The 22607-nt window shown below is 42.3% G+C and overlaps 4 protein-coding genes across 4 annotated transcripts in view; all 4 read right to left on the reverse strand.

The window, feature by feature from the left end:
- Positions 1-22607, reverse strand: part of LOC129333798 (protocadherin beta-16-like) — a 171119-nt gene that overhangs the window by 133601 nt on the left and 14911 nt on the right. The gene's annotated exons all lie outside the window — the stretch shown is intronic.
- LOC129333264 (protocadherin beta-16-like) lies at positions 60-2489 on the reverse strand. Its single transcript, XM_054984793.1, has one exon. It carries the CDS (start codon positions 2487-2489, stop codon positions 60-62), a length of 2430 nt encoding a protein of 809 aa, XP_054840768.1.
- Positions 2629-9283, reverse strand: LOC129333265 (protocadherin beta-16-like). The gene is made up of 2 exons (XM_054984794.1): positions 6866-9283; positions 2629-2766 (listed from the first exon to the last, which is right to left on the reverse strand). The coding sequence occupies exons 1-2, from the start codon at positions 9281-9283 to the stop codon at positions 2629-2631; spliced, it is 2556 nt and encodes an 851-aa protein (XP_054840769.1).
- LOC129333266 (protocadherin beta-16-like) lies at positions 11027-18718 on the reverse strand. Its single transcript, XM_054984795.1, has 2 exons — positions 16304-18718; positions 11027-11083 (listed from the first exon to the last, which is right to left on the reverse strand). The coding sequence occupies exons 1-2, from the start codon at positions 18716-18718 to the stop codon at positions 11027-11029; spliced, it is 2472 nt and encodes an 823-aa protein (XP_054840770.1).

The raw sequence follows: 22607 nt of genomic DNA on the forward strand, positions 1-22607 counted from the left end.
AGAATTTTTCTAGAAACATAAACAGGAAAGATTTATGTAGAAAATATTAAAACACAATATTATAATGTCACCTGATTTATGAGTTGATTTTCTTCTTGATGACTGGGAACGTCCTGAGAAGCAGATGAAATTCTTGAATTCCCCTGATTTTGAGCAGGCTCCACAGAAAACACAGGAAAGAGAGGACGTAGGAACTTGAACTCGCTGCTCAGAGACCCACCGGCTAAGCACACCTCATAGTTGTAAGCCCGAGAAAGCGTTCCAGCGCAAGTATCTCCACAGTTCTCCTGGAAATTCGGTCCCCCGGGGAAATTCAGGGTTGACATATCCATGAACTTTCTCCTTTTCTGAATCGTAATGGCAATAAACACAGTTACAGAAACAAGAAAAATGAACGAAATGGCAGCGAGGCATATGACCAGATACAGAGTCAGGCTGCGGTCTTCCTCCACTGCCACTTCATCCTTCGGGATATCCACCATTTTCATGTAAGGGTCAGAAAAGCCATCCACTAGCAGAATGCTTAGTGTTGCAGAGGTGGACTGGGGAGGGTGCCCGTTGTCTCTCACTCCAATGATAAGTTTCTGTCTGAAGGCATCTCGTTGGTTAATTGGTCTCATGGTTTTCACTTCTCCATTCTGGGCCCCCACACTGAACAGACCCGGTTCTGTGGCCTTCAGGAGCTCATAGGAAAGCCAAGAGTTCTGGCCAGAATCTCTGTCCACCGCCACCACCTTGGTGACCAGGTAGCCAGCCTCTGCCCCTCTGGGAACCAGGTCGTTGGATGGGGAAGTGCCATTCTGAAGAGGGTACAGGATGAAGGGGGCATTATCATTTTCATCCACAATGACAACTTGAACCTTAACTTCGGAGCTCAGGGGAGGAGAGCCGCTGTCCACAGCCCTCACAGACACCTGGAAATTTTTTATCTGCTCATAGTCCAGAGATCGAATGGCATAGAGATTCCCAGTTTCAGAGTTGATGGAGACATAAGAAGACACGGGTTGACCACTGACCTTCCCAGGCAGAAGCGAATACGTCACTCTGGCATTCTGTGCCATGTCCGGGTCCTTGGCATGCACTAATCCTATGAGCAGACCTGGAATATTGTTTTCCCATAATTGCATATCATACAATGACTTTTCAAATACTGGAGCATTGTCATTGATATCTGAGATTTGAATATTAAATATTCTTGATGACGAGAGCCTGGGGGAGCCCCGGTCTGTAGCCGTGATTGTGATGTTGTACTCTGATGCTCTTTCTCTGTCGAGGGGTTGCTGGGTCACCAGCTGGTAATAATTATTTCCAGATGATTTTAACACAAAGGGCAGGTTTGCCTCAGTAGTGCAGGCGGTTCTGCCGTTGTCTCCAGAGTCTCGATCTGTGACACGGAAAAGGGCCACCACCGTATCCGGGGGAGAATCTTCCGGCAGGGGGCTGGTGAGGGATGTGAGGGTCACCTCTGGGGCATTGTCGTTTCTGTCCTCAACCTCCACAATGACTTTGCAGTAAGCAGAGAGCCCCCCTCCATCCGTGGCTTTGATGTTGATTGCATAATTTTGATTTATTTCATAATCAATGTTCTCTGCTACAGTAAGTTCCCCAGTATATTTGTTTAAGTTAAATATTCTTTGTATATTATCTGGCACCTGGCTGAAGGAATAAGTGATTTCTGCGTTGGAACCAAAATCTCGGTCAGTTGCTTCCATTTGGGCTACAGGTGAACCAGGCTGGCTATTTTCCATTAATTTCACTTTGTATTCACTTTTATCAAAATGAGGAACGTTATCATTTGAATCCAACACTTCAATAATAATTTGGGCTGTGCCTGTTCTCTTCGGGATCCCTCCATCAACAGCAGACAGAATCAGGAAAAGACGTGTTTCCTTTTCATGATCTAATTGTTTCTCCAATACTAATTCTGCAAATTTGGTTCCATCATTGTGGCTTTGCTCATTCAACCTAAAATGGTCATTTGGACTAAGTGTGTAATTCTGAACAGCATTTTCTCCTCTGTCTGAATCTTCAGCACTCTCCAAAGGGAATCGAGTATTTATGGGAGTCTGCTCAGGTATCTCAAAAAGGAATTCCTTTTTAAAGAACTGGGGGGAGTTGTCATTCACATCCTCTATTTCAACTTCCATTCTGTGCACTCGCAAGGGGTTTTCCAGCACAAGCTCTGAGAGTAAGAAGCAAGGGTCTTTCTGTCCACACAGAGCTTCCCTGTCTATTCTATCCTGTAAAATCACATCCCCAGAGTGAGGATCCAGCTGGAAATATGGCTTGGTGCCTTCAGAAACCAGCCGGGCCCTGCGAGCAGAAAGCCCCTTCACATCCACTTTCAAATCTCTCAGCACATTTGCCACCAAAGACCCTGTTTTCTTTTCTTCAGGCACTGAATAGTGCAAAGACTCACATATTGCCCCACACATGCAGAGATAGAAGAAAAAAGACCAACCTTGCATGTTGTTGGAATACATCTCCATTTTCTCAACAACCTTCAAGGCACATCTGATAAACTGGTTGTTTCTTTGTAAAGCAGCTGCTGGAAGTGTCGATTTTCCAAGGCAAATCTTTCCTTTTTTCTGTTCTTGCGTTTGATTACAGATAGCAATGGCTGCTTTCTCATGAAAATTTCTCACTCTCTGCCTGCAATGAAGAAGGCTGCTGGTTTCTGACAACTGCTATGTGGGAGAGCAGATATTCCCTGAAATTCTGCTCTGCGTTGTGCAATTGCACCACCTTGTGTTTGAACATAATATACTTCGTGTAAGAAGAACATGCATTGTTTATAATCTTTTAGAATGCACATTCTCCTAACTTAAACTTATAATTAAGTTCCTATAGACCCTTCTTTAGACTCATGAATTCCGCCGCCCCCCAAAATTGTTGGTATACTTCCCTTGAAATGGACAACTTATTCAAGACACTGTGCTTGACAGAAAAACCTTAAAATGGAATGTGTCTCTCTCTGTCCAACTGTAGATTCTTGTTGGACAGCTGAAACTTCCTCCCCCCCCCCCATCTGTGTTATATATTTTATTATCTCATGACCACTTACTTCATAAATGGGTAAAGTAAGCTTTGCATTGGAGGAGGAAGGTGCCCAGTAGCAACCAGTAACTCATGTCTGTTCTTGTAGAAACTAAGTTTTACTTTTAATGCAATACATAAATATGCACCCCAGGCTTTGTGATATAAGTTCAGTTTTTCATAATTATATCCTTTACTTTTTGTAAAAATCTATTTCTGAGGTAATTTGAAAATTAAAAGATCATTTAAAAGCAACCTACTCGTAACAATCCCGCTGCACTAAAATTAACATCAAAACCAGTCCATATTAACTGTATAAACTACCAGGATTAGTAATAATCAGGGTGCTGGAAGAATAAATCACTTATTTATATTACAGGAGTATGGTAGGGAAAATTTAACAGAATGACCTAGGCTCAATAAAAGCTCAATAAAATATTACAAGGTTTCATTCCCATTTTAGAGTATGTAGATAATTCAGTTCTATAGTTGTGGTGCCACTACAGAAAGGCCTTGTCTCTTGGGGTTCAGATCAGAGCTGTGGATGCCAATTTTAACTGATGGGCTGCTTCATTTTGGAGAAGCCAATACTTTAAATATTTTGCTCTCAGACTGCGTACACTTTTGTAAGTAATGGTCAGCTCTTGGAACTGAACTCATAACTGGTGAAATGCCCAAATCTTGTCATTCAAGGAGTAGCTGGCACACCACCCAAAACAGACCAAAAATCCTATATGCCCCAGAGAAGATCTGCACCCCCATTGGTAGGTACAGATCAAATAGTGCCCCCTCCCTGGATGTGAACAAATATAGCCAGGAAAAGTTTCACAGTTAGATTATTAATACATCTCAGAGTGTACTAATGTACTTTGGGAAAGGGAGGGAGTTATAGTTACTTTGTCCCATTGGATGTGTTGCATACTTACAATCCATTCTAAAAGCTCAATAAAAATATTACAAGGTTTCATTCCAGTTTTAGAGTATGTAGATAATTCAATCTCTCCCTTTAAGGTCTCTGGCAAGATAAGAGGGCAAGGGGGGTTTTGTCTAGAAGTTGATGGTGTTGACCAGCCTTAATAAAGTTTGTGGCCCCCAACACATTAAGAATTTTGCAGGGTGCATTTGTATTTGTGGTCTGGCCCCAGATAGATCTAGTTGGTTTCAAGGTATCCCTCAGGGATTTTTCAGTGGCTACAGTAGCTATCCTGTTTAAGTCCTGGTGGCTTATTGGACTTACTCCCATCCCTTGGATTACAGTCCACTTAGCAACTTGGTCTAATGGGAAGCTGCAGGCAATGAAGCAAGACAGTTGATGACTGGAGCTAAAGAAAAACTCAACACGAATCTTATATGTTTAGTGCCTGCTCCACACCTACTCCTGGAGCTGAGTTTTCATTGAGCAGTTTTGCTCTTTATGAGCAACTTGAACCAGTTTTGGTGGATTGCTTTCCATATATTCAACCAGGGCATTTCATGCATGCTTATTGTCATCAAGCCCCACGTTATTGACATGATTTCCTCCATGCACATTTTTGCTCTGTCTTATGGGAGTTGTAGTTCCTGGAAGGACATGACCCAACCCGCCACAACCCTGGAGAAAGATCAATTTTACCCACTGTGTAGATGCACAAGCAACTGCAACACAGAAGGAAATCATAGCTACTGCCCGGCTTCAAAGTGTTTCAGCTGTTGCTCAAGTTGAATAACAGCAAGGTAAGAAGAAAATAAAGTTTGGCTCACAACTCATTGCGGTTGTTGAAAGCAGTATGTTCATGAGCCATGAGATTAGCACCATCTATAATGTACATGATTTCAGTGAAATTTTATTACTCTTTCCAGTACTGTGCCTGAGTAGCTCTATGGTAGACTTGCTCCTAGTGAATAAGGAATTAGGCACAGCCTTCATGTATACATGTGTGTGTGTGTGTGCACATGCGTACGTGCACATGTATGACTGCTGTGACATATTTACACAGAAATTTGTAGATAAAACCAGACACTTCTACCCTGACCTGAGCTCTGGTTCTGTACGAGTTCCTGTGTTGGACATATCTCAGGCTCAATTTATCCTGGTTCACTGGAAAGGTTTAAGTTATTATAGACTGAGGATGTGGACAAAGTTCTGGAAGTGGCCCATGTGGCCTATTCCCTTTACTCTTGGTCCTGGGCCCACTTGGCTGGGTCTTTTCTCCCACAGAGGATTAGGGCAATTAACAGCTACTCTCTGAAAGAGTGGATCTTCCCGGGGCTCTTCCACATAAGAAGCCTTCACCGGATTGGTCACATTTGTCTGTCTCAAATCTACAGTACTTTAAAGTGGAAATAGTGATGGCTGTCAGAGAAAGTCGATTATTCCATCCATCTCAATTTTACTTCAGACTTTTATTCTGGGACAAAAAAAGTCCCTATTTGATTGTTCTGGGGTGCCTGTCACCCCCTGCTGGAGCTCTTCACAGCTTTTAGATCTTTTGACCGTGGTATCCTTTTGCATGATTAAGGTCCATGCACCACTTTGTAGTGGCCTCATTCCCACCTGTGATTCTCAGTTGGAGCCATTTTCCACCCACGTTTCGCATGCTTGCTGTGTCCATTTCTTGGGAACAAAGGTATAGTCACTACTCACTACCCTGCACAGATGTTCACAAATGTTGCCTTATCACAGCCACCCATTATTTGCGGCCACCCTCTACCCACTCCTCACCTCTGATTCTGGTGACATATACAGAAGGCTCAGGAGAGAGGCAGAGTTGTCTTCCCTTTGCACAAGCTTTGGAGAAAGTAAGACACAGGAGTCTCTGCCAAGCATCCTGAGAAACTTCTGCTGTGTCTTTTCTTCAGAACTCCAGCAATGGGATCTGTGCACTACGGAACACCCTGATCAAAAGAGGTACTCGGCCCTGGAGGGCTGCTGAATTAATTTGTGAAGGCCTGCATATGCATCCCTTGCTAAACTCAAGGCCAGATTACTATAACTAGTGTTCTACATGAGGTTTCCCCTCAAGAACATCTGGAAACTCAATTGGTCCAGTTGCTCTCCAAGCCTCCTCCAGTGATGCTGTAATTACTTAGTTATCCTTTTTCATTAAAGCTCTCAGAACAGCTTTACTCCTCTTTTTCATTCATGTGAAGGTGGGTAGTGGACAGAGGGTCACTCTAAGCATTACTTCTTTTATGAGTTCGCCACAGATCCAATTCCACACAGTCACACAGCAGTTCTGGGGAATGGCTTGTATTAAAAAAGAGGAGACCAAACGGGCTTGGAATGCTGCCGCCAGGCAAAGGAGAGTTCTTTCCTTTCTCCCAAGTTTTTTTCTGTGCACAAAAACAGTGTGTGGGGGAGAGTTTTCCCATTTCTGCTGCTCCATGTGGAGGTATTCTCTGCATGTGCAGCAGCAGAAATGGGAAAACTCTCCCCCACGCACTGTTTTTGAATGGTTAACTCATAAAAGAAGTGAGGTTTAGGGTGACCAAGAAAAACTGGAGACATTTCAGAAAGAAAAAGGATGAGCCATGTGAAGAGTGCAGGTGAGCTCAGAGAAAAGCCTCACCTGAATATCAGGTACAGGAGATCTGAAAGGGAGGAAGGCAACCTAAAAGGGAAAGAAACTGGGGCTATGGGGGGAGCATGAGAAAGAAGTTACGACGATTGGGACTGGATTTAACAAATTAATTTGAAATACTGCAGTTATTTAGTAGCCATTCAAGGAACAATGCAAAGAAAAAAGAAAGGGGTGGGAAATAATGACAGAACAGAAAAAAGCATTGCATTACATCACGAATGAAATTCCCCTGGAATACTGAGTAATCAAGAATAATACTTCTTACTTACCTGTTCTCTTGGTTCTCTGCCCTCCACCTGCTCAGGAATAACTTGAGAGCCGGAAGAAATCCTGTGATTCTCAGAGACCTTTGGGTCCCCCACAGAGAAAACAGGAATGAGAGGCCTGAGGAATCTGAACTCGCTGCTTAAGGATCCACCGGTTAAGCAAACATCATAGCGGTAATTCCGGGAAAGTGATCCACTCTGAGAATCAACGCCGGTTTCTGGGATCTCAGGTAAGGTAGGTGGGAAGTGAGGAAGGGCAGTGATAAAACTAGACTCTTTCTTGTGCATTTTGATGACAACAAACAAAATAATGCAAATCAGGAACACAAAGGAGACCGCAGCCAAGCAGACCACCAGATACATAGTCAAGGAGCTATCTTCTTCTTCAATTACTTCATGACTGACACTAGCAATGTTCATATAAGGATCTGAAAAGCCATCCACCGGAAGTATATTCAGCGTTGCAGTGCTAGTCTGGGGAGGGTGGCCGTTGTCTCTCACCTGGATAATCAGTCTCTGCTTGTTTGTATCTCGCTCGGTCAGCGCTCTCCTGGTCCTCACCTCTCCGTTCTGTGCTCCTAGGCTGAAAAGGCTGGGGTCGGTGGCCTTCAGCAGCTCATAGGAAAGCCAAGAGTTTTGGCCCGAATCCCCATCCACAGCCACCACCTTGGCGACCAGGTAACCAGCTTCCACGGACTTGGGAACCAGGTCGTTGCAGGGGGAGGTGCTGTTCTGAAGGGGGTAGAGGAAGAAGGGGGCATTGTCATTCTCATCGAGGACGGAAACTCGGACAACAGCCTCCGAGCTCAGGGGAGGAGAACCCCCGTCTGAAGCTCTCACCGTCACCTGGAAATCCTTGATCTGCTCATAGTCCAGAGATCGCAGGACGTACAGATTCCCAGTTTCAGAGTTGATGGACACGTAAGAGGCCATGGGAGCCCCACTGGCATTACTGGGCAGAAGGGAATAGGTCACTTTGGCATTCTCCTCCACGTCCAGGTCAACAGCACGGACCGAGCCCATCAGCAGGCCCGGAATATTGTTTTCCCACAACTGCATTTCGTACTTGGACTTCTCAAACTCTGGAGGGTTGTCGTTGATGTCTGAGATTAGAACCCTAATTGTTCTCTTTGAAGTGAGCCTGGGAGAGCCCCAGTCAGTAGCTGTGATGGTGATGTTATACTCGGGGTCTTTCTCTCGGTCCAGGGGCCTTTGGGTCATCAGCTGGTAATTGTTATTCCCAGTGGCTTTTAACGCAAAAGGGATGTTTGTTTCCACAGAACAAGAAGTTTTGCTGTTCTCCCCAGAGTCTCTGTCTGTGACACTGAAAAGTGCTACCACTGTGTCCAGGGGAGAATCCTCTCGCATGGTGCTGGAGGTAGATATGAGAGACACTTCTGGGGCATTGTCGTTCTCATCCTCAATCTCCACCAGGACCTTGCAGTGGCCTGAAAGACCCCCTCCGTCTGTTGCCTTTATGTTCATATAATAGCTGGTTTCTTCTTCATAGTCAATGGGACCCAAAACAGTGATTTCCCCAGTGCTTTGATGCAACTGGAACAAGTTTCTGACTTTCTCAGGCACCCGATGGAATGAATAAGTGATCTGCGCATTTGAACCGAAATCCAAATCTCTGGCTTCCACTTTAAACACCAGAGTACCTTCAGGGCTGTTTTCTTTTAGCTGCACTTTATATTCCGATTGTGTGAACTCAGGGAAGTTGTCATTGATGTCCAGAACATTAATGTTTATTCGAACTGTGCCCGTTCTCTGTGGCACCCCTCCATCCACGGCTGTGAGAGTCAGCCCCAAATGAGCCTGTTTCTCCCTGTCTAGTGGCTTCTCCAGAACAAGGTCCACATATTTGCTCCCAAACTCATCGCTTTGTACGTCCAGTCTGAAATGCTCATTGGGACTGAGTGTGTAGTTCTGGACACTGTTTCCCCCCAGGTCTGGATCTTGGGCAGATTCCAGGGGGAATCGGGTATTTGTAGGGACATTCTCAGGAACTTCTAGATTAAGTTCATTTTTAGAAAACTTTGGAGAGTTATCATTCACATCTTCTATCTTCAGTTCTATACTGTTGACCTCTAAAGGTTTTTCCAATGCAATTTTAGTAAGAAGTAAGCAGGGGTCAGCCAGGCCACACAAAGCTTCTCGGTCTATTTTTTCATTTACAAGCACATTCCCAGAGTGGGGATCAAGCCGGAAATATTGCTGATTTGTATTGGAAACCAGCTGTGCTCTGCGAGTCAAGAGTTCCCCTGGTTCAAATTTCAAATCTTTCAGCACATTAGCCACCAGAGACCCTCTTTTCTTTTCTTCGGGCAAAGAATAACGAATTGAGACACACACCACTCCAGAAAGAGAGAGGAAGAACAAAAGATACAGACCTTTTCTCATCCCGAAGATATCGTCCATGATAGCAGTCATTCCCAAGTCAGATAAATGCTCTAGTTAAAATGCAGATCTTCTGATTTTCATTTAGTGAACTGTGCTAAGTTTAGCTCTGCAGTGTTAATTGTTAACTCCTGTGAATATTTTCTATTGTAGATAAAAACGAGCTGTCATCCCAACTGCTGCTACAGCTCTCCGCATTCACAGCTTCCAGTGTTTCTCTCTACGAAACTCAAATCCAACTAGTGACTTTGCCAATGCTGCCACCATGTGGCTGAGTATGGAAAAGTAATTAAGTTGTATATATTTCATTGTATGCTGATCCAATGCAAAATACATTTAACAGGAGAGGCCTAGATTTCTTGTCTTCCTTTAGTCTGGGAACTGCATTTTACCATTGCAAAATGCCCTGAAAATCATGAGATCATTTACAGAAATGTGGCCACAAAGACGAGCTACAGCCACATAGATTCTTGTTATTGCTTCCCTCTCAGCGGTCAAGGTCATTGTTGACCTTTAGTATCCACATCTGTTATGCATCCTGGTCCTTGTCCTTTGGCTGCAGGGCTTGCAGATGGGACCAAGTGGGTTGCCAACCTCCAAGTGGGGACTGGAGTTCTGAAATTACAACTGGTCTCCAGACTACAGAGATAAGTTCTCCTGGAGAAAATGGCATTTTTAGGGGGCAAACCTATGGTATACAATAAATTCTAGCTTAAATCCCTCCCCAAATCCATCTGCTATCCACAGGCACCACTCTCAAATCTCTAGTAATTTCCCAGGCTGGAGTTGGCACCCCTAGGTCAAGATCAGTGTGAAGGATTGTTGCAGTGACTACTTATTTGTCCCTGGAGGAAAACATTTCCTATACATTCATTTCCCCTCCCTCTCAGATCTTGTATTGTTCTTCTCCGGTGCACACTGGCAAAGGATAAAGAACGTATTGTGATAGGGTTCAGTAGAACGAGCAAAAATCAGCACAACTCAATTGTATTGCAACATCACAACAAAGAAATTAACTCCACCCAGAAGGTGGGAGCACTAACTGCAGAAACTCACCTGAAAAATGCTTTGAATCACCTCTCCACTGATACCTCTCCATTAGGGTTGCCAACTACCAGGTGGGGCCTGGAGATCCCCCAGAATTACAGCTGACCTTCAGACAACAGAGATCAGCTCCCCTGGAGAAAAGGGCTCCTTTGGCAGGTGGGCTTAATAGCATTATGCACTGCCCTCCCCAGGCTCTACCACCAAACCTCCAGGACTTTCCCAACCCAGAGCTGGCAAGCGTCCCCTTCCCCCCATAGCCAACACAGTCCTTCATCCAAGAGGGGATACCTCTTATGGTGGCAGCAGCAGCACTCAGGATCTTTTTTGCACTTGACCTCAACAATAGTGGAAGGAACCCACATTGACCCAGGTCCAACATTCCTAGCAAAAATCTGGTTATGTAGTTATATGAAAACAAGCTAAAGACAAAGCAGCACCTAGAGTACATTCCTGTTTATCTAGCACATCCTCAGCTAAGTCAGGGTTGAGACTCTTGAGACTGTTCTTAAGATGACGTCCCATCAGCAGCTCAGCAGGGCTTGTTGGGCAAGGACTGACATGCTGGGCACTTTAGAAGTAGGCAGGTTTATTATTGCAGCCATAGGCCATAACATCCTCATATATACACCACCATATAGCAGTGTGCCACAACCAAAAAAATAAAAACATATTTACATAACAGGATAAAACTTAAAAGTTTAAGAAGCAAGTCCTTTCTCAATTTGTGCATGGTTTCATTGGGTGCACGTTATGCTCTTGGTGTGTCGGTGCCATCTGATAATACAAAGCGTAAGGTGAAGCATTAGTGATAAGGACTAAAAGTTTGCATTCATCATAATGCACAAACACAAAATTGGAAATAAATGACTTCTTCATGTTCCTAAAGACGAATTCATGCTGGCGAGTCCAACTTTTCTGTCATTTATGTCATATGTAAGGACCATGCATAATTTTATTGATATAATATAGTAGCCATAAATCACACCATTGGTTTGTTTTTCAGTTTTTTACTCTGTGATCCCAGTTGTTTATTTGATTTAGCTGTAGGCACATTATGGATTGTAGGTACCTAACCCTGGGTAGGTACCAGAAGCATCAGTAAGATAACCTTAAAAAGTAACACTAGAAATTCCAATTTCACATTTCTCTTTCTAACTTGAATGTCCAAGTTTTTGAAATGGTGAAAGAGTTTTTGGAGTTTTTCAGTAAGTTTTTCTTCTGTTGTTAGGATAAGCTATTGTTGTAATACAATGCAACACCAGGAATTCCGGAAAGCTCTCCATTAAGAGTTGGAAGATTCCTAGAGCAACTGAGATACCAAATGGTCAGTGTTTAACCACCAAAGGTCCTTGGTAAGTTAAATGAATAGTAAGGCTCACAGCATGCAGGGTGATGCGAATCCCTCTTGCAGTTCCCTGGATTTATAATGGTGGATGTTGAATGGCAAATGGCTGAATGTGATCTTCCTTTCTACAAAATATGCATCTCTGCATCCCTGAATCTGTAGAAAAAGCCTCAATGTGACCCCTGTAGCCTGAATTGGAGTTGGAATGTCTGGGCTTATCCACAGATGTTGCAGGGGATGCACTCCTTGTTTTCTGCTGATCCAAATGCTACGAGTTCTCTTCCTGCTTGCTGTGGACAGCATTTGTATTATCAGTTTCCCTCCTCATTTCTGTGCCATGTACTGATATAGTTTTACTGACTATTATGGCCTTTCCCTGGACTATGCCAAATTTGGCTTAACTAGGAGCTGCCTACAGTCATTATGAACTCCACATGCAAGTCAATCATGCCACATGGTATTTAGGAAATCCTCAAATTGCCAGTTCTTTCTTACTTAAATGATACTACTCCTTTAACCTATAGGTTTTGAGAATCCACATAAAACAAGATTTTAAAAAAACATGCCATGGTCAGTGGCAATGATCATATCATTAAGTTCAGATCATCACTCCGTGAATCTAATGCTTTTCCATCTCTACTGCAACTAGTAATAGCTGATTCTTGGTTCAAAACTTGGCTTAGCCCAATTGATTCAAAACTTTCCATATTAAACCGAAGCTTGATTCATAGGATCTCACTGAAAAAATCTTTGCAAGATGTATGAAACCGATTATTTAAAAAAGACTGGGCTATATTAAAATTCAAAGCTGATCGGAAATGCTCCCCAATTTATTTTTATCTATCCTATTAGATGATGTTTGAATTGGCTATATATCTCTTCCACTTAACAGTTCCAAACTATCGACGCTCTTTCATATTACTTAGATGCAATGTGTTACCTTCCACTGAGATGAAGGGCCATTTTAGTGCTATTGTATTCATTGTACAGATCAAGTTGATTCAATTGCCCATATCCTTTTTAGCTGCCCCTGTTACAATTTAATTCACAATCAATATATTACTCCCTGGACTGAATGTCTACAGAATATTTCTGAACAATAGAAACTAGAAACTAGAATAGACAAGCTGGAATACATCCAGAGGTGATTGTAAACGTGGAAATCACTGGATAACCAATAAAAGAACCAAATAGATTACATAATTGGAAGCAGGAGAAGCTCTATTCTCTCTGCTAAAACAAGCCTAGGAGCTAATTGTGATACAGATCATAAATTGCTAATATCAAAAATTAGAATAAAGCTGAAGAGAAACACTAAAAGAATCATAGTGCCAAAATACAATCTAAATAATATTCCTGAAGAATTTAAAGACCATTTAAAGAACAGATTTGCAATACTAAGTTTAATCGATCTTGAATCAGAAGAACTAAGGACTGAAACAAGATATATTATCAAAGAAGAATGTGCAAAGACTATTCCTGTAGCCAAAAGAAAGGAGAAGCCTAAATGGATGACTGAGGAAACTCTTAACATTACTCAAGAAGACAGGCAAGAAGCAATAGCAAAAGGTGACAGAAATAGAGTCAAAATTCCAAATGCAGCTTTTCAGTGGCTTGCATGCAGAGACAAAGAAATCTGTTATAATAACCAGTGCAAGGAAATAGAAGGCAACAACAAAAAAGAAAGAACAATAAATCTATTCCACAAGATCTAGGAAATTCAAGCCACAGCTCAGGATGCTGAAAGATCAACACGGAAATACAGTATTTGATCAGGACAAAACAAAGGAAAGATGGAAACAATACACTGAAGAACTATACAGAAGAGATGGAAGGATGGCAGATACCTTCAAAGAAGAATCTTTTGACAAAGAACCAGAAATCTTAGAAAGTGAAGTAAAGCTGCTCTCACAGCAATTGGGTGAAACAAAGCACCTGGAGTAGATGGAATGCCAATGGAGCTATTTCAAGTTACAAAAACTGAGTCCATCAAAACCTTAATAAGAATCTGATAACAAATATGGAAAACAAAACAATGGCCCACAGACTGGAAATGCTCAGTCTACGTTTCAATTCCAGAAAAGGGAGAATGTCAAAGACTGTAGCAAGCAACTATTGGACTATCCTATTAATTTCCCACATAAGCAAAGTGATGCTCAAAATTCTACAGCAAAGACTCTTACCACATATGGAACAAAAATGCTAGATATTCAAGCTGTATTCAGAAAAGGAAGAGGCACTAAGATCACTTTGCAAATCTAGAATGGCTATGAAACATACCAGGGAATTTCAGAAGACAATCAGCCTGTGTTTTATAGATTACAGCAAAGCATTTGACTGTGTGGATCATGAAAAGCTATAGACAGTGTTAAAAGAAATGGAGGTGTCACAACATCTGATTGTTTTGATGTGCCACCTATATTCTGGACAAGACGGAAACTACTGTTAGGACAGAATATGGGGAAATAGAATGGTTTTCCGCAGGCAAAGGTGTCAGACTAGGATGTATATTATCTCCCTATTTGTTCAACATCTATTCAGATTACATCATAAAGAAAACAGGATTAGATTTAGATGAAAGTGGAGTAAAAATTGGTGGAACATTAACAATTTGAGATATGCAAATGACACCACGTTACTGGTAGAAAATAGTGAAGATTTGAAACGGCTACTGATGAAGGTTAAAGAAGAAAGTGTCAAGGCAGGATTACAGCTGAACATCAAGGCAAAAATAATTATAACTACTGAGGAATTACACAATTTTAAAGTTGACAATGAGGAAATTGAAATTGTTCAAGATTTTCTATTCCTTGGCTTAATCATCAACCAAAAGGGAGACCAACCAAGAAATTGGAAGAAGATTGAGCCTTGGAAGGAGCAGCTGTGAGGGAATTAGAACAGATCTTTAAAGATAAGGATGTCTCTCTGGGGACCAAGGTAATCCAAACTAAGGTATTCCCTGTCACTATGTACAGATGTGGAAGTTGGACAATGAAGAAAGCTGACAGGAAAAAAATTGATTCATTTGAAATGAGATGTTGGAGGAGAGTTTTGCAGATACCATGGACAAATAAGTGGGTTCCAGATCAAATCAAGCCTGAATTCTCCCTAGAAGCTAAAATGACAAAACTAAGGCTATCATACTTTGGTCACATCATGAGAAGACAAGACTCTCTGGAAAAGTCAATTGTGCTTGGAAAAGTGGAAGGCAGTAGGAAAAGAGAACGACCCAAAATTGAGATGGCTTGACACCGTGTCCTCCAGTTTGCAAGAACTGAGCAAGTCTGTTAACAATACGTCATTCTAGAGGTCTTTCATTCATGAGGTTGCTACAGGTGGGAGGTGACTTGATGGCACATAAGGCACACACACACATTTGGACTTCATTCCTAAATTCTTCCCTGTCACTTAGTCTGTGAGCCAAAGGTGGAAGCCTATTTTTATAGAGTGAAGGATGGTAAACTCTGCATGAACACACAAATGCTTGAGGAGTATTAAATGCTTCATACAAGCTAAGATACAAGAGGTCCTGGGCTTGATTTCTATATGCTTTGCTGTTGCAAACAACAACACCCATCTGTTGCCCACTTTACACATGAATAAACAAAACTGTGCATGATTCGGCTGTTTTTACAAAAGGTAGAAGAACTGGTGGTTTTCTTATCTCACCAAGCGTTGTGTGTGTGTGTTTATGACTGGGTGGGTGACTGGGTTTCCTCCCATTTTTTTGATGTTAGAGGATGGAAGCATAATAGTTTCAATTCTACAAAACAGATGGGGGGCTATTTATTGTGAGTGGGGGAGAAATAAACACACCAAGATCTGGTTCTTTGGCTGACCCCACAAGCAAGTCAGCCCTTCCTATCTTGCACAGAATACAAACAAACCTTTGCCCCTTCCTTCAAATCTTCCAGGCAGTGGGCTCTCTAGGGGGAGGATAGTTAGTCTTAGGCCCAAATGCTCCACCTTGACTTCTGCTTTACTGTAAGCAAAGTATTCGCCCACTCCTGTTATAACACTCATGTCAAAGATCTGGAAAGATCTGGAACAGCTCAGAAAAAGAGTTCCTCTGACTATAAAGAATCCTCCCCAAGATAGAAAGTCAGCAATGTAAATAGAAGATGCTATAAACAAAAAGGCTAATCTGGGATGATGCTCTTTAGAACACAACATAGGCCAAGTATTTTGGTTGGACAAGGTCCCTGTGAGATACAGATCTGCTACCTCACTCTCTTTCATCATGATCTTTGCCAACCTGGAGGAAAGAGATTTAAAATTGGAACAATGTGGCAAAAGCTAAAAGCAGAGCACAGCAATAAAAACTGGTAAAAAAAAGAAAAAAAAGTCTAACCACTCTGTCTCCAAAGTTTACAGCTAATTTTGATTGGATAAATGAGCTATTCTTCCAAGACTGATGAGGAGGACATGTTGGATGGACTCGTTATTATCTGAAAGCACGACTCTGGAAAAAATCAGGATACAAAGATGCAGAGAAACAGAACTAGCAGAGAAGAAGTTGAATCCTGCACTCAGATTTACTACACCCCAGGATGTATTATTTATTTAATGAGGCCAATTCATCACAAATTTGACACACAAATCTTAAGGTTCAATTAACAATGTGAATGTGACACTAATTATATTCTCACCTGATTAATGATTTGCCCTTCTGCTGCATGACTGGGAACTTCATGGGAAGCAGCTGAAATCCTTTGAACCCCCTGATTTTGAGCAGGCTCCACTGAAAACACAGGAAAGAGAGGCCGGAGAAACTTGAACTCGCTGCTCAGAGATCCACCAGCTAAGCACACCTCATAGTTGTAAGCCCGGGAAAGGGATCCAGCACCAGCATCTCCACCGTTCTCCTGGAAATTTGGTCCCACGGGGAAATTAAGGCCAGAGTTCTCTGTGAACTTTCTCCTTTTGTGAATCTTGATGGCAACAAACACAGTTATAGACACCAGAAAAATGAACGAAATGGCAGCCAAGCATATGACCAGATACGTAGTCAGGTTATGGTCTTCTTCCGCCACAACTTCATCCTTCGGGATATCCACCATTTTCATGTAAGGGTCAGAAAAGCCATCCACTAGCAGAATGCTTAGCGTTGCAGAGGCGGACTGGGGAGGGTGCCCGTTGTCTCTCACTCCAATGATTAGTTTCTGTCTGAAGGTGTCTCGTTGGTTAATTGGTCTCATGGTTTTCACTTCTCCATTCTGGGCCCCCACACTGAACAGACCTGGTTCTGTGGCCTTCAGGAGCTCATAGGAAAGCCAAGAGTTCTGGCCAGAATCTCTGTCCACTGCCACCACCTTGGTGACCAGGTAACCAGCCTCCGCCCCTCTGGGAACCAGGTCATTGGATGGGGAAGTGCCGTTCTGAAGAGGGTACAGGATGAAGGGGGCGTTATCATTTTCATCCACAATGACAACTCGGACCTTAACTTCGGAGCTCAGGGGAGGAGAACCGCTGTCCACAGCCCTCACAGTCACCGGGAAATCTTTTATCTGCCCATAGTCCAGAGATCGGATGGCATACAGATTCCCAGTTTCTGAGTTGATGGAGACATAAGAGGACACGGGTTGTCCGATGACCTTCCCAGGCAGAAGTGAATACGTCACTTTAGCATTCCGCTCTGTGTCCAAGTCATCAGCATGCACCAATCCTATCAGCAGCCCTGGAATATTGTTTTCTCGTATTTGCATTTCATATGCTGGCTTCTCAAATACTGGAGCATTGTCATTGATATCTGATATTTGGACATTAATTATTGTTATTGAAGTGAGCCTGGGGGAGCCCCAGTCTGTAGCTGTGATGGTGATGTTGTACTCTGGAGCCTTTTCTCTGTCTAGGGGCTGCTGGGTCACCAGCCGATAATAATTATTCTCTGAGGCTTTTAATACAAAGGGCAGGTGAGTCTCAGTGGTACACGAAGTTCTGCCGTTGTCTCCAGAATCTTGGTCTGTGACACTGAAAAGGGCCACCACAGTACCTGGGGGGGAATTTTCTGGTAAAGGGCTGGTGAGGGATGTGAGCGCCACCTCTGGGGCATTATCATTTTGATCCTCAATTTCGACAACGACTTTGCAGTAAGCAGAGAGCCCCCCTCCATCCATGGCTTTGATGTTTATCTCATAATTTCTGTCCTCTTCATAATCAATCATTCCTGCAACAGTAAGCTCTCCAGTAAATTTGTTTAAGTTAAATGATCTGAGTACATTTTCTGACACCTGGCTGAAGGAATAAGTGATGTCCGCATTAGGACCGAAATCCCTGTCAGTTGCTTCCACTTTAGTTACAAGTGTACCTCTTGGGGTGTTTTCCTTTACCTTCACTTTGTATACAGAATCACCAAATTGTGGGAAGTTATCATTATTGTCCAGAACTTTAACTTTAATTTGTGCTGTTCCTGTTCTCTTTGGGGTCCCTCCATCAAAAGCCGACAGAATCAGGAAGAACTGTGCATCCTCTTCGCGATCTAATTGTTTCTCCAAGACTAACTCTGCATATTTGGTACCATCACTGCGACTTTGAACATCCAGCCTAAAATGGTCATTAGGACTTAGTGTATAATTCTGAACCCCATTTTCTCCTTTGTCTGAATCCTGAGCTCTCTCCAATGGGAATCTGGTATCTGTTGGTACCTGCTCTGGTATTTCAAAAAGAAATTCCTTTTTAGAGAACTGGGGGGAATTATCATTCACGTCCTCTATTTCAACCTCAATTCTGTGCACTTGCAAGGGGTTTTCCAGCACAATCTCTGAGAGTAAGATGCAAGGGTCCTTCTGACCACACAGTGCCTCTCGGTCTATTTTATCCTTTAATATCATATTCCCAGAATGGGGATCCAACTGGAAATACTCTTTGGTGCTTTTAGAAACCAGCTGGACCCTACGAGCAGAAAGCTCTTTTACATCCATTTTCAAATCCTTTAGCACATTTGCTACCAGAGACCCAGTTTTCTTTTCCTCAGGCACTGAATAGTGGATGGATTCACATATTGCCCCCCACATGCAGAGATATAGGATAAAAGACCAACCTTGCCTGTTGTGATGCAATTCCATTGTCTCAGCCTCCTTCAAGGTACATCTAATGAAGGGGATGGTTCTCTTTAAAACAGCTGCTGGAAGTGCTTGTCTGTTTTATGTTTCCAAGACAGATATTTCCTTTATTTGTCTTTATTTTGGAAGTGGATACAGTGGATTTTTTCCCTCCTGAAATTTCTGCAGATTTCTTTGCAATGAAAATCTGTTGCCTTTCTCTCTGAGATGTCTTTGTCTAATGGCTGCAGATTTCCAGGAGACCAATTCACTCCCTGAAAAGTGTTGCCTTGTACAATAGCACCACCTTGTGCTTCAGCTATGATTTAACTCCCATAATCTTCATCATTTACCAAACCACGTAGAAATACCTTTCATAACAAGAACTTGCAAACACTACAATATTTCATGATTTCTTTACTTGTATCATATATTGTACCTGTATCAGTATGCTTGGACTCCTTCCTCATTAATTGAGACCAAAAACAAGTAAACCCAAAATGAGGCACACATTTAATGAAAGATATTCTGATTCCTGGGTGGAAAATAATAAACTTGTTCTCTCTCTTATATACATACATATGTGCTGTCAAGTCGCAACCAACTTACGGTGACCCCAGCAAGGGCCTTTCAAAACAAGTGAGAAGCTGAAATGGTTTGCCGTTGGCTTTCTCTGTTTCCCCTCTAAGTTCTGACCCTCTTTTCCAAGATCTGACAAGAACAGTCTGTACCATTCCACCTTCCCTCCCCTCTCTCATATAGACAGACTTAAATTATACATTAAAACCATTTCTGTTAGCTAGACATCTGAGAGCTAATGATAGTTCATGAATTAGACTTGGGTTGCAAGATGGTGGATTTCCTATCATTTCTTAGATCCAGAGGAGTTAGCCATGTCAGACTCTACTGTTTTGCATGATGCATCTGATGAAGAGAGCTGTGGTTCTCGAAAGCTTATGCTGCAATAAAGTTGGTTAGTCTTAAAGGTGCTACCGGACTCTTTACCATTTCTTGTTTATTTCATTTTATAGTCACAGCCAAAGACTACAACTTTCAGCACCACGTTCTGTTACGGGGATCTGAGATGGTTGAGTTGATCCAAGGAGCTCTCTGGAACAGTGGGTTGTTTTTCCATTTTTCTCATTCCAGCTGATTACCTTGACTACTTCTAAAACTCCCCTTAACTTGAAAAGCTGTTTCCTGTGGCTCATGAAAGCTCACACCCTACCACAAATTTTGTTAGTCTTATAGGTGCTACTGGACTCTTGCTCTTTTCTACTGTTTCCTGTGGGGTGCTGTGGGATACTGTTTCTTTAAAAAACTAGGAAAGCACCACCCTGGGCTCACAGAGCTAGCTTCATGGTCCTAACAATCTAGTATGTCTTTATCCCATACTGCCTCCAAGGTGTTTAGAGCAGCATGCACGGCTCTTTCTTTGCCTTTTCATCCTCACAGCAACTCTGCAAGGCAGGTTAGGCTAAGAGAAAGAGAGTTGACTCACCTAATATCAGCCAACAAATGTCATGGAATAGTGGGGATTTGAATACAGATCTCCCAGAACTTAGCCAGGAGCTCTAACCACTTTACCATGCTGGGTGTTCTTTGAATCTTCACCATTATGTGCAAATGAGGCAAATGTTCAAATCAAAACAGTTGTTTAAATAAAAGTCATTGCTCAAAGCAAAGAATTCTTTGACTGAAAATAAAATTCATCATTCTCAGGATACAGGACCAAAACCCATTTTCAGAGAAAAAACCTTATAACAAAATATAGCTAGAAAAAAGGTCACTGGGGAAATCATTCAATGTCTGCAACAGAAATCACTGTGCATGTTTGGTGACATTCGTCTGGTCCTCAGATAAAGATGTAACACAGTTTCCCTTCGGTGTTTGACTCACAGTGTTAGGTCATAAGGTATTATTGGAAAAGGAGGCAGGGTGGATTCTCAGGTTGACCAATTCTCAGGTATTGAAACAAATGCTAAAAGAGGTGGTTATTGATCCATTACTTTTTTTAAAAAAAAATCATCACTGAGGAAGAATAATGAGAAGATCATCCAGTTTCTAATTTTCCCTTTCTGAGCAAGATAATGAAGAGTGGTGGCAGAGCACCTCCACGTCTTCCTGGATGACATATCTGCTCTCGACTGCTTTCAATCTGGTTTCAAGCCAGGCTATAAGACAGAGAGAGTGTAGGAGGGTTTAGTTGATTATTTCTCTTTGAATATAGACAGATGTTGTGCACCTTTGTGGTTGATATTGGATCTATCAGCAGCCTTTGATACAGTAGACCATGTCATTCAGCTGAGACATTTGGAAGTAGAAGTCGGTATCCAGAGTTGTGCTTTGGAATAGTTTAGATAGTTCTTTAAGGATTGGGCTCAGAAGGTTGCTGTCAGGAACCAGATGTCACCAGTAAGGGACTAGGGGTACAATAAGGTTCGGTCTTATCTCCCTTGCTCTTCATAAAGTCATTCAGAGAAATCATTTGTGGTTTGAAGTCAGTTGCCATAAATATGTTGATGACACCTAGCTCTATATTTCTCTGTTTAGACTACCTGATGCTGCTGTAGCTAACAGGAGTCAATGTCTGACTGTAGTGCTTAAATGGCTAAGGGTGAAAATGTTGAAACTGAATCCTGACCAGACAGAGGCTGATTCCACACACGTTGGATAATGCACTTTCAATGCACTTTATCAATCGTTTGAGGTGGATTTTTTGTTCTGCACATGAAAAAATCCATTCCAAATGATCTATAAAGAGGATTGGAAGTGCGGAATCATCCAGATGTCTTTAAGGACACCGGGCTTTCCACATTTAGTACGGTTCAGCTGACCCTCAATGAGTCAGTTAAGAAGACTCATGGGGTTACACTGGACCCAGCATTATTGCTGGAGTAGCAAGTTAATTCAGCTGTGAAAAATGCTTCCTTCCAACTTCATTTAGCCTGACAGATGGCTCCCTTCTTTGATTTGGTTGACCTAGCTACGAGGAATCATGCCACAGTAACCTTGAGGCTAGACTATTGTAAGATGGTCTACATGGTGTGCTCACAAAGATAACTTGGAAACACGTTCTGGTACAGAATGCCGCAGCTTGGTTATTATTAGGAACTAGGCTGAGTATACATATTACACCTATTCTGTAGTCACTCTATTGGCTACCAGGGGCATGCATCTAGAAAGTTTTCATTGTGGTTTTGTATTGAGGGCTGTTGAGTGATATGTTTAATATGATTGGGTAGTTTTCCATTGGAGCATTGCCATGTTGGGGTCAAAATTTATAATTTTCCCCCCATTCTCATGATTTTTGTGGCAGTTGTTTTCTATAGGGAAGAGAAGGAAGACCAGGTGGAGATTCTGGGGCAGCTGTTTTTACACTTAATAATGCCAGAATCACACAGAACACAGTCCTCCCTCTGATCAAAAGAACCCCTACATTTCAAGCAGATTGAACAAGGGGAGTGATTTTACAGACTCCAAAGTAGGTCTCTCTCTGTACAGCTGCATTAAGTTCTCTCTACTAATTTGTAAAATGACAATCAAGCAGCAGCCAGCCAGCAGGAGAGCTTCTGCCAGGCACCAGTATTTTAAAAAACAAAGTCCTATCTGCAGTCATTTCATTTCCCTTACAGTGACTGACAAAATGATTTTACCTTTCCACTGAAAACTCTGCATTTGCCTTCCTTCCTTGTTGGGGTTTGTTGTTTGTTGACTTTCAGAAAGAGAAAAAGGCTCCCATTGCAGCCCCCACCCCCATCATCTTTGCATTTTCATTATTCTCTATTATAGCAGGGTGTATTCTGCCTACCCTTCAAAGAACTCCCAACTTTCAAGGAAATTGAGCAAAGCATTTGAATTTTTGCCCTTGAGCAAGCTGCCCCCAAACATTTTAGTACTTCCATTATTTCCT

The sequence above is a fragment of the Eublepharis macularius genome, chromosome 7 (assembly GCF_028583425.1).
Source record: "Eublepharis macularius isolate TG4126 chromosome 7, MPM_Emac_v1.0, whole genome shotgun sequence".
Classification (NCBI taxonomy): Eukaryota; Metazoa; Chordata; class Lepidosauria; order Squamata; family Eublepharidae; genus Eublepharis; species Eublepharis macularius.

What these genes read in the sequence shown, in the direction of transcription:
- LOC129333266 (XM_054984795.1), bottom strand. Translation starts at nt 18,718, where the DNA reads ATGGAATTGCATCACAACAGGCAAGGTTGGTCTTTTATCCTATATCTC. An exon ending in AAGGGCAAATCATTAATCAG is followed by an intron (nt 11,084 to 16,303) that starts GTGAGAATATAA and finishes TTGTATTATCAG; the next exon opens with ATGGCACCGACACACCAAGA.
- LOC129333264 (XM_054984793.1), bottom strand. Translation starts at nt 2,489, where the DNA reads ATGGAGATGTATTCCAACAACATGCAAGGTTGGTCTTTTTTCTTCTAT.
- LOC129333265 (XM_054984794.1), bottom strand. Translation starts at nt 9,283, where the DNA reads ATGGACGATATCTTCGGGATGAGAAAAGGTCTGTATCTTTTGTTCTTC. An exon ending in GCAGAGAACCAAGAGAACAG is followed by an intron (nt 2,767 to 6,865) that starts GTAAGTAAGAAG and finishes TCTTACACGAAG; the next exon opens with TATATTATGTTCAAACACAA.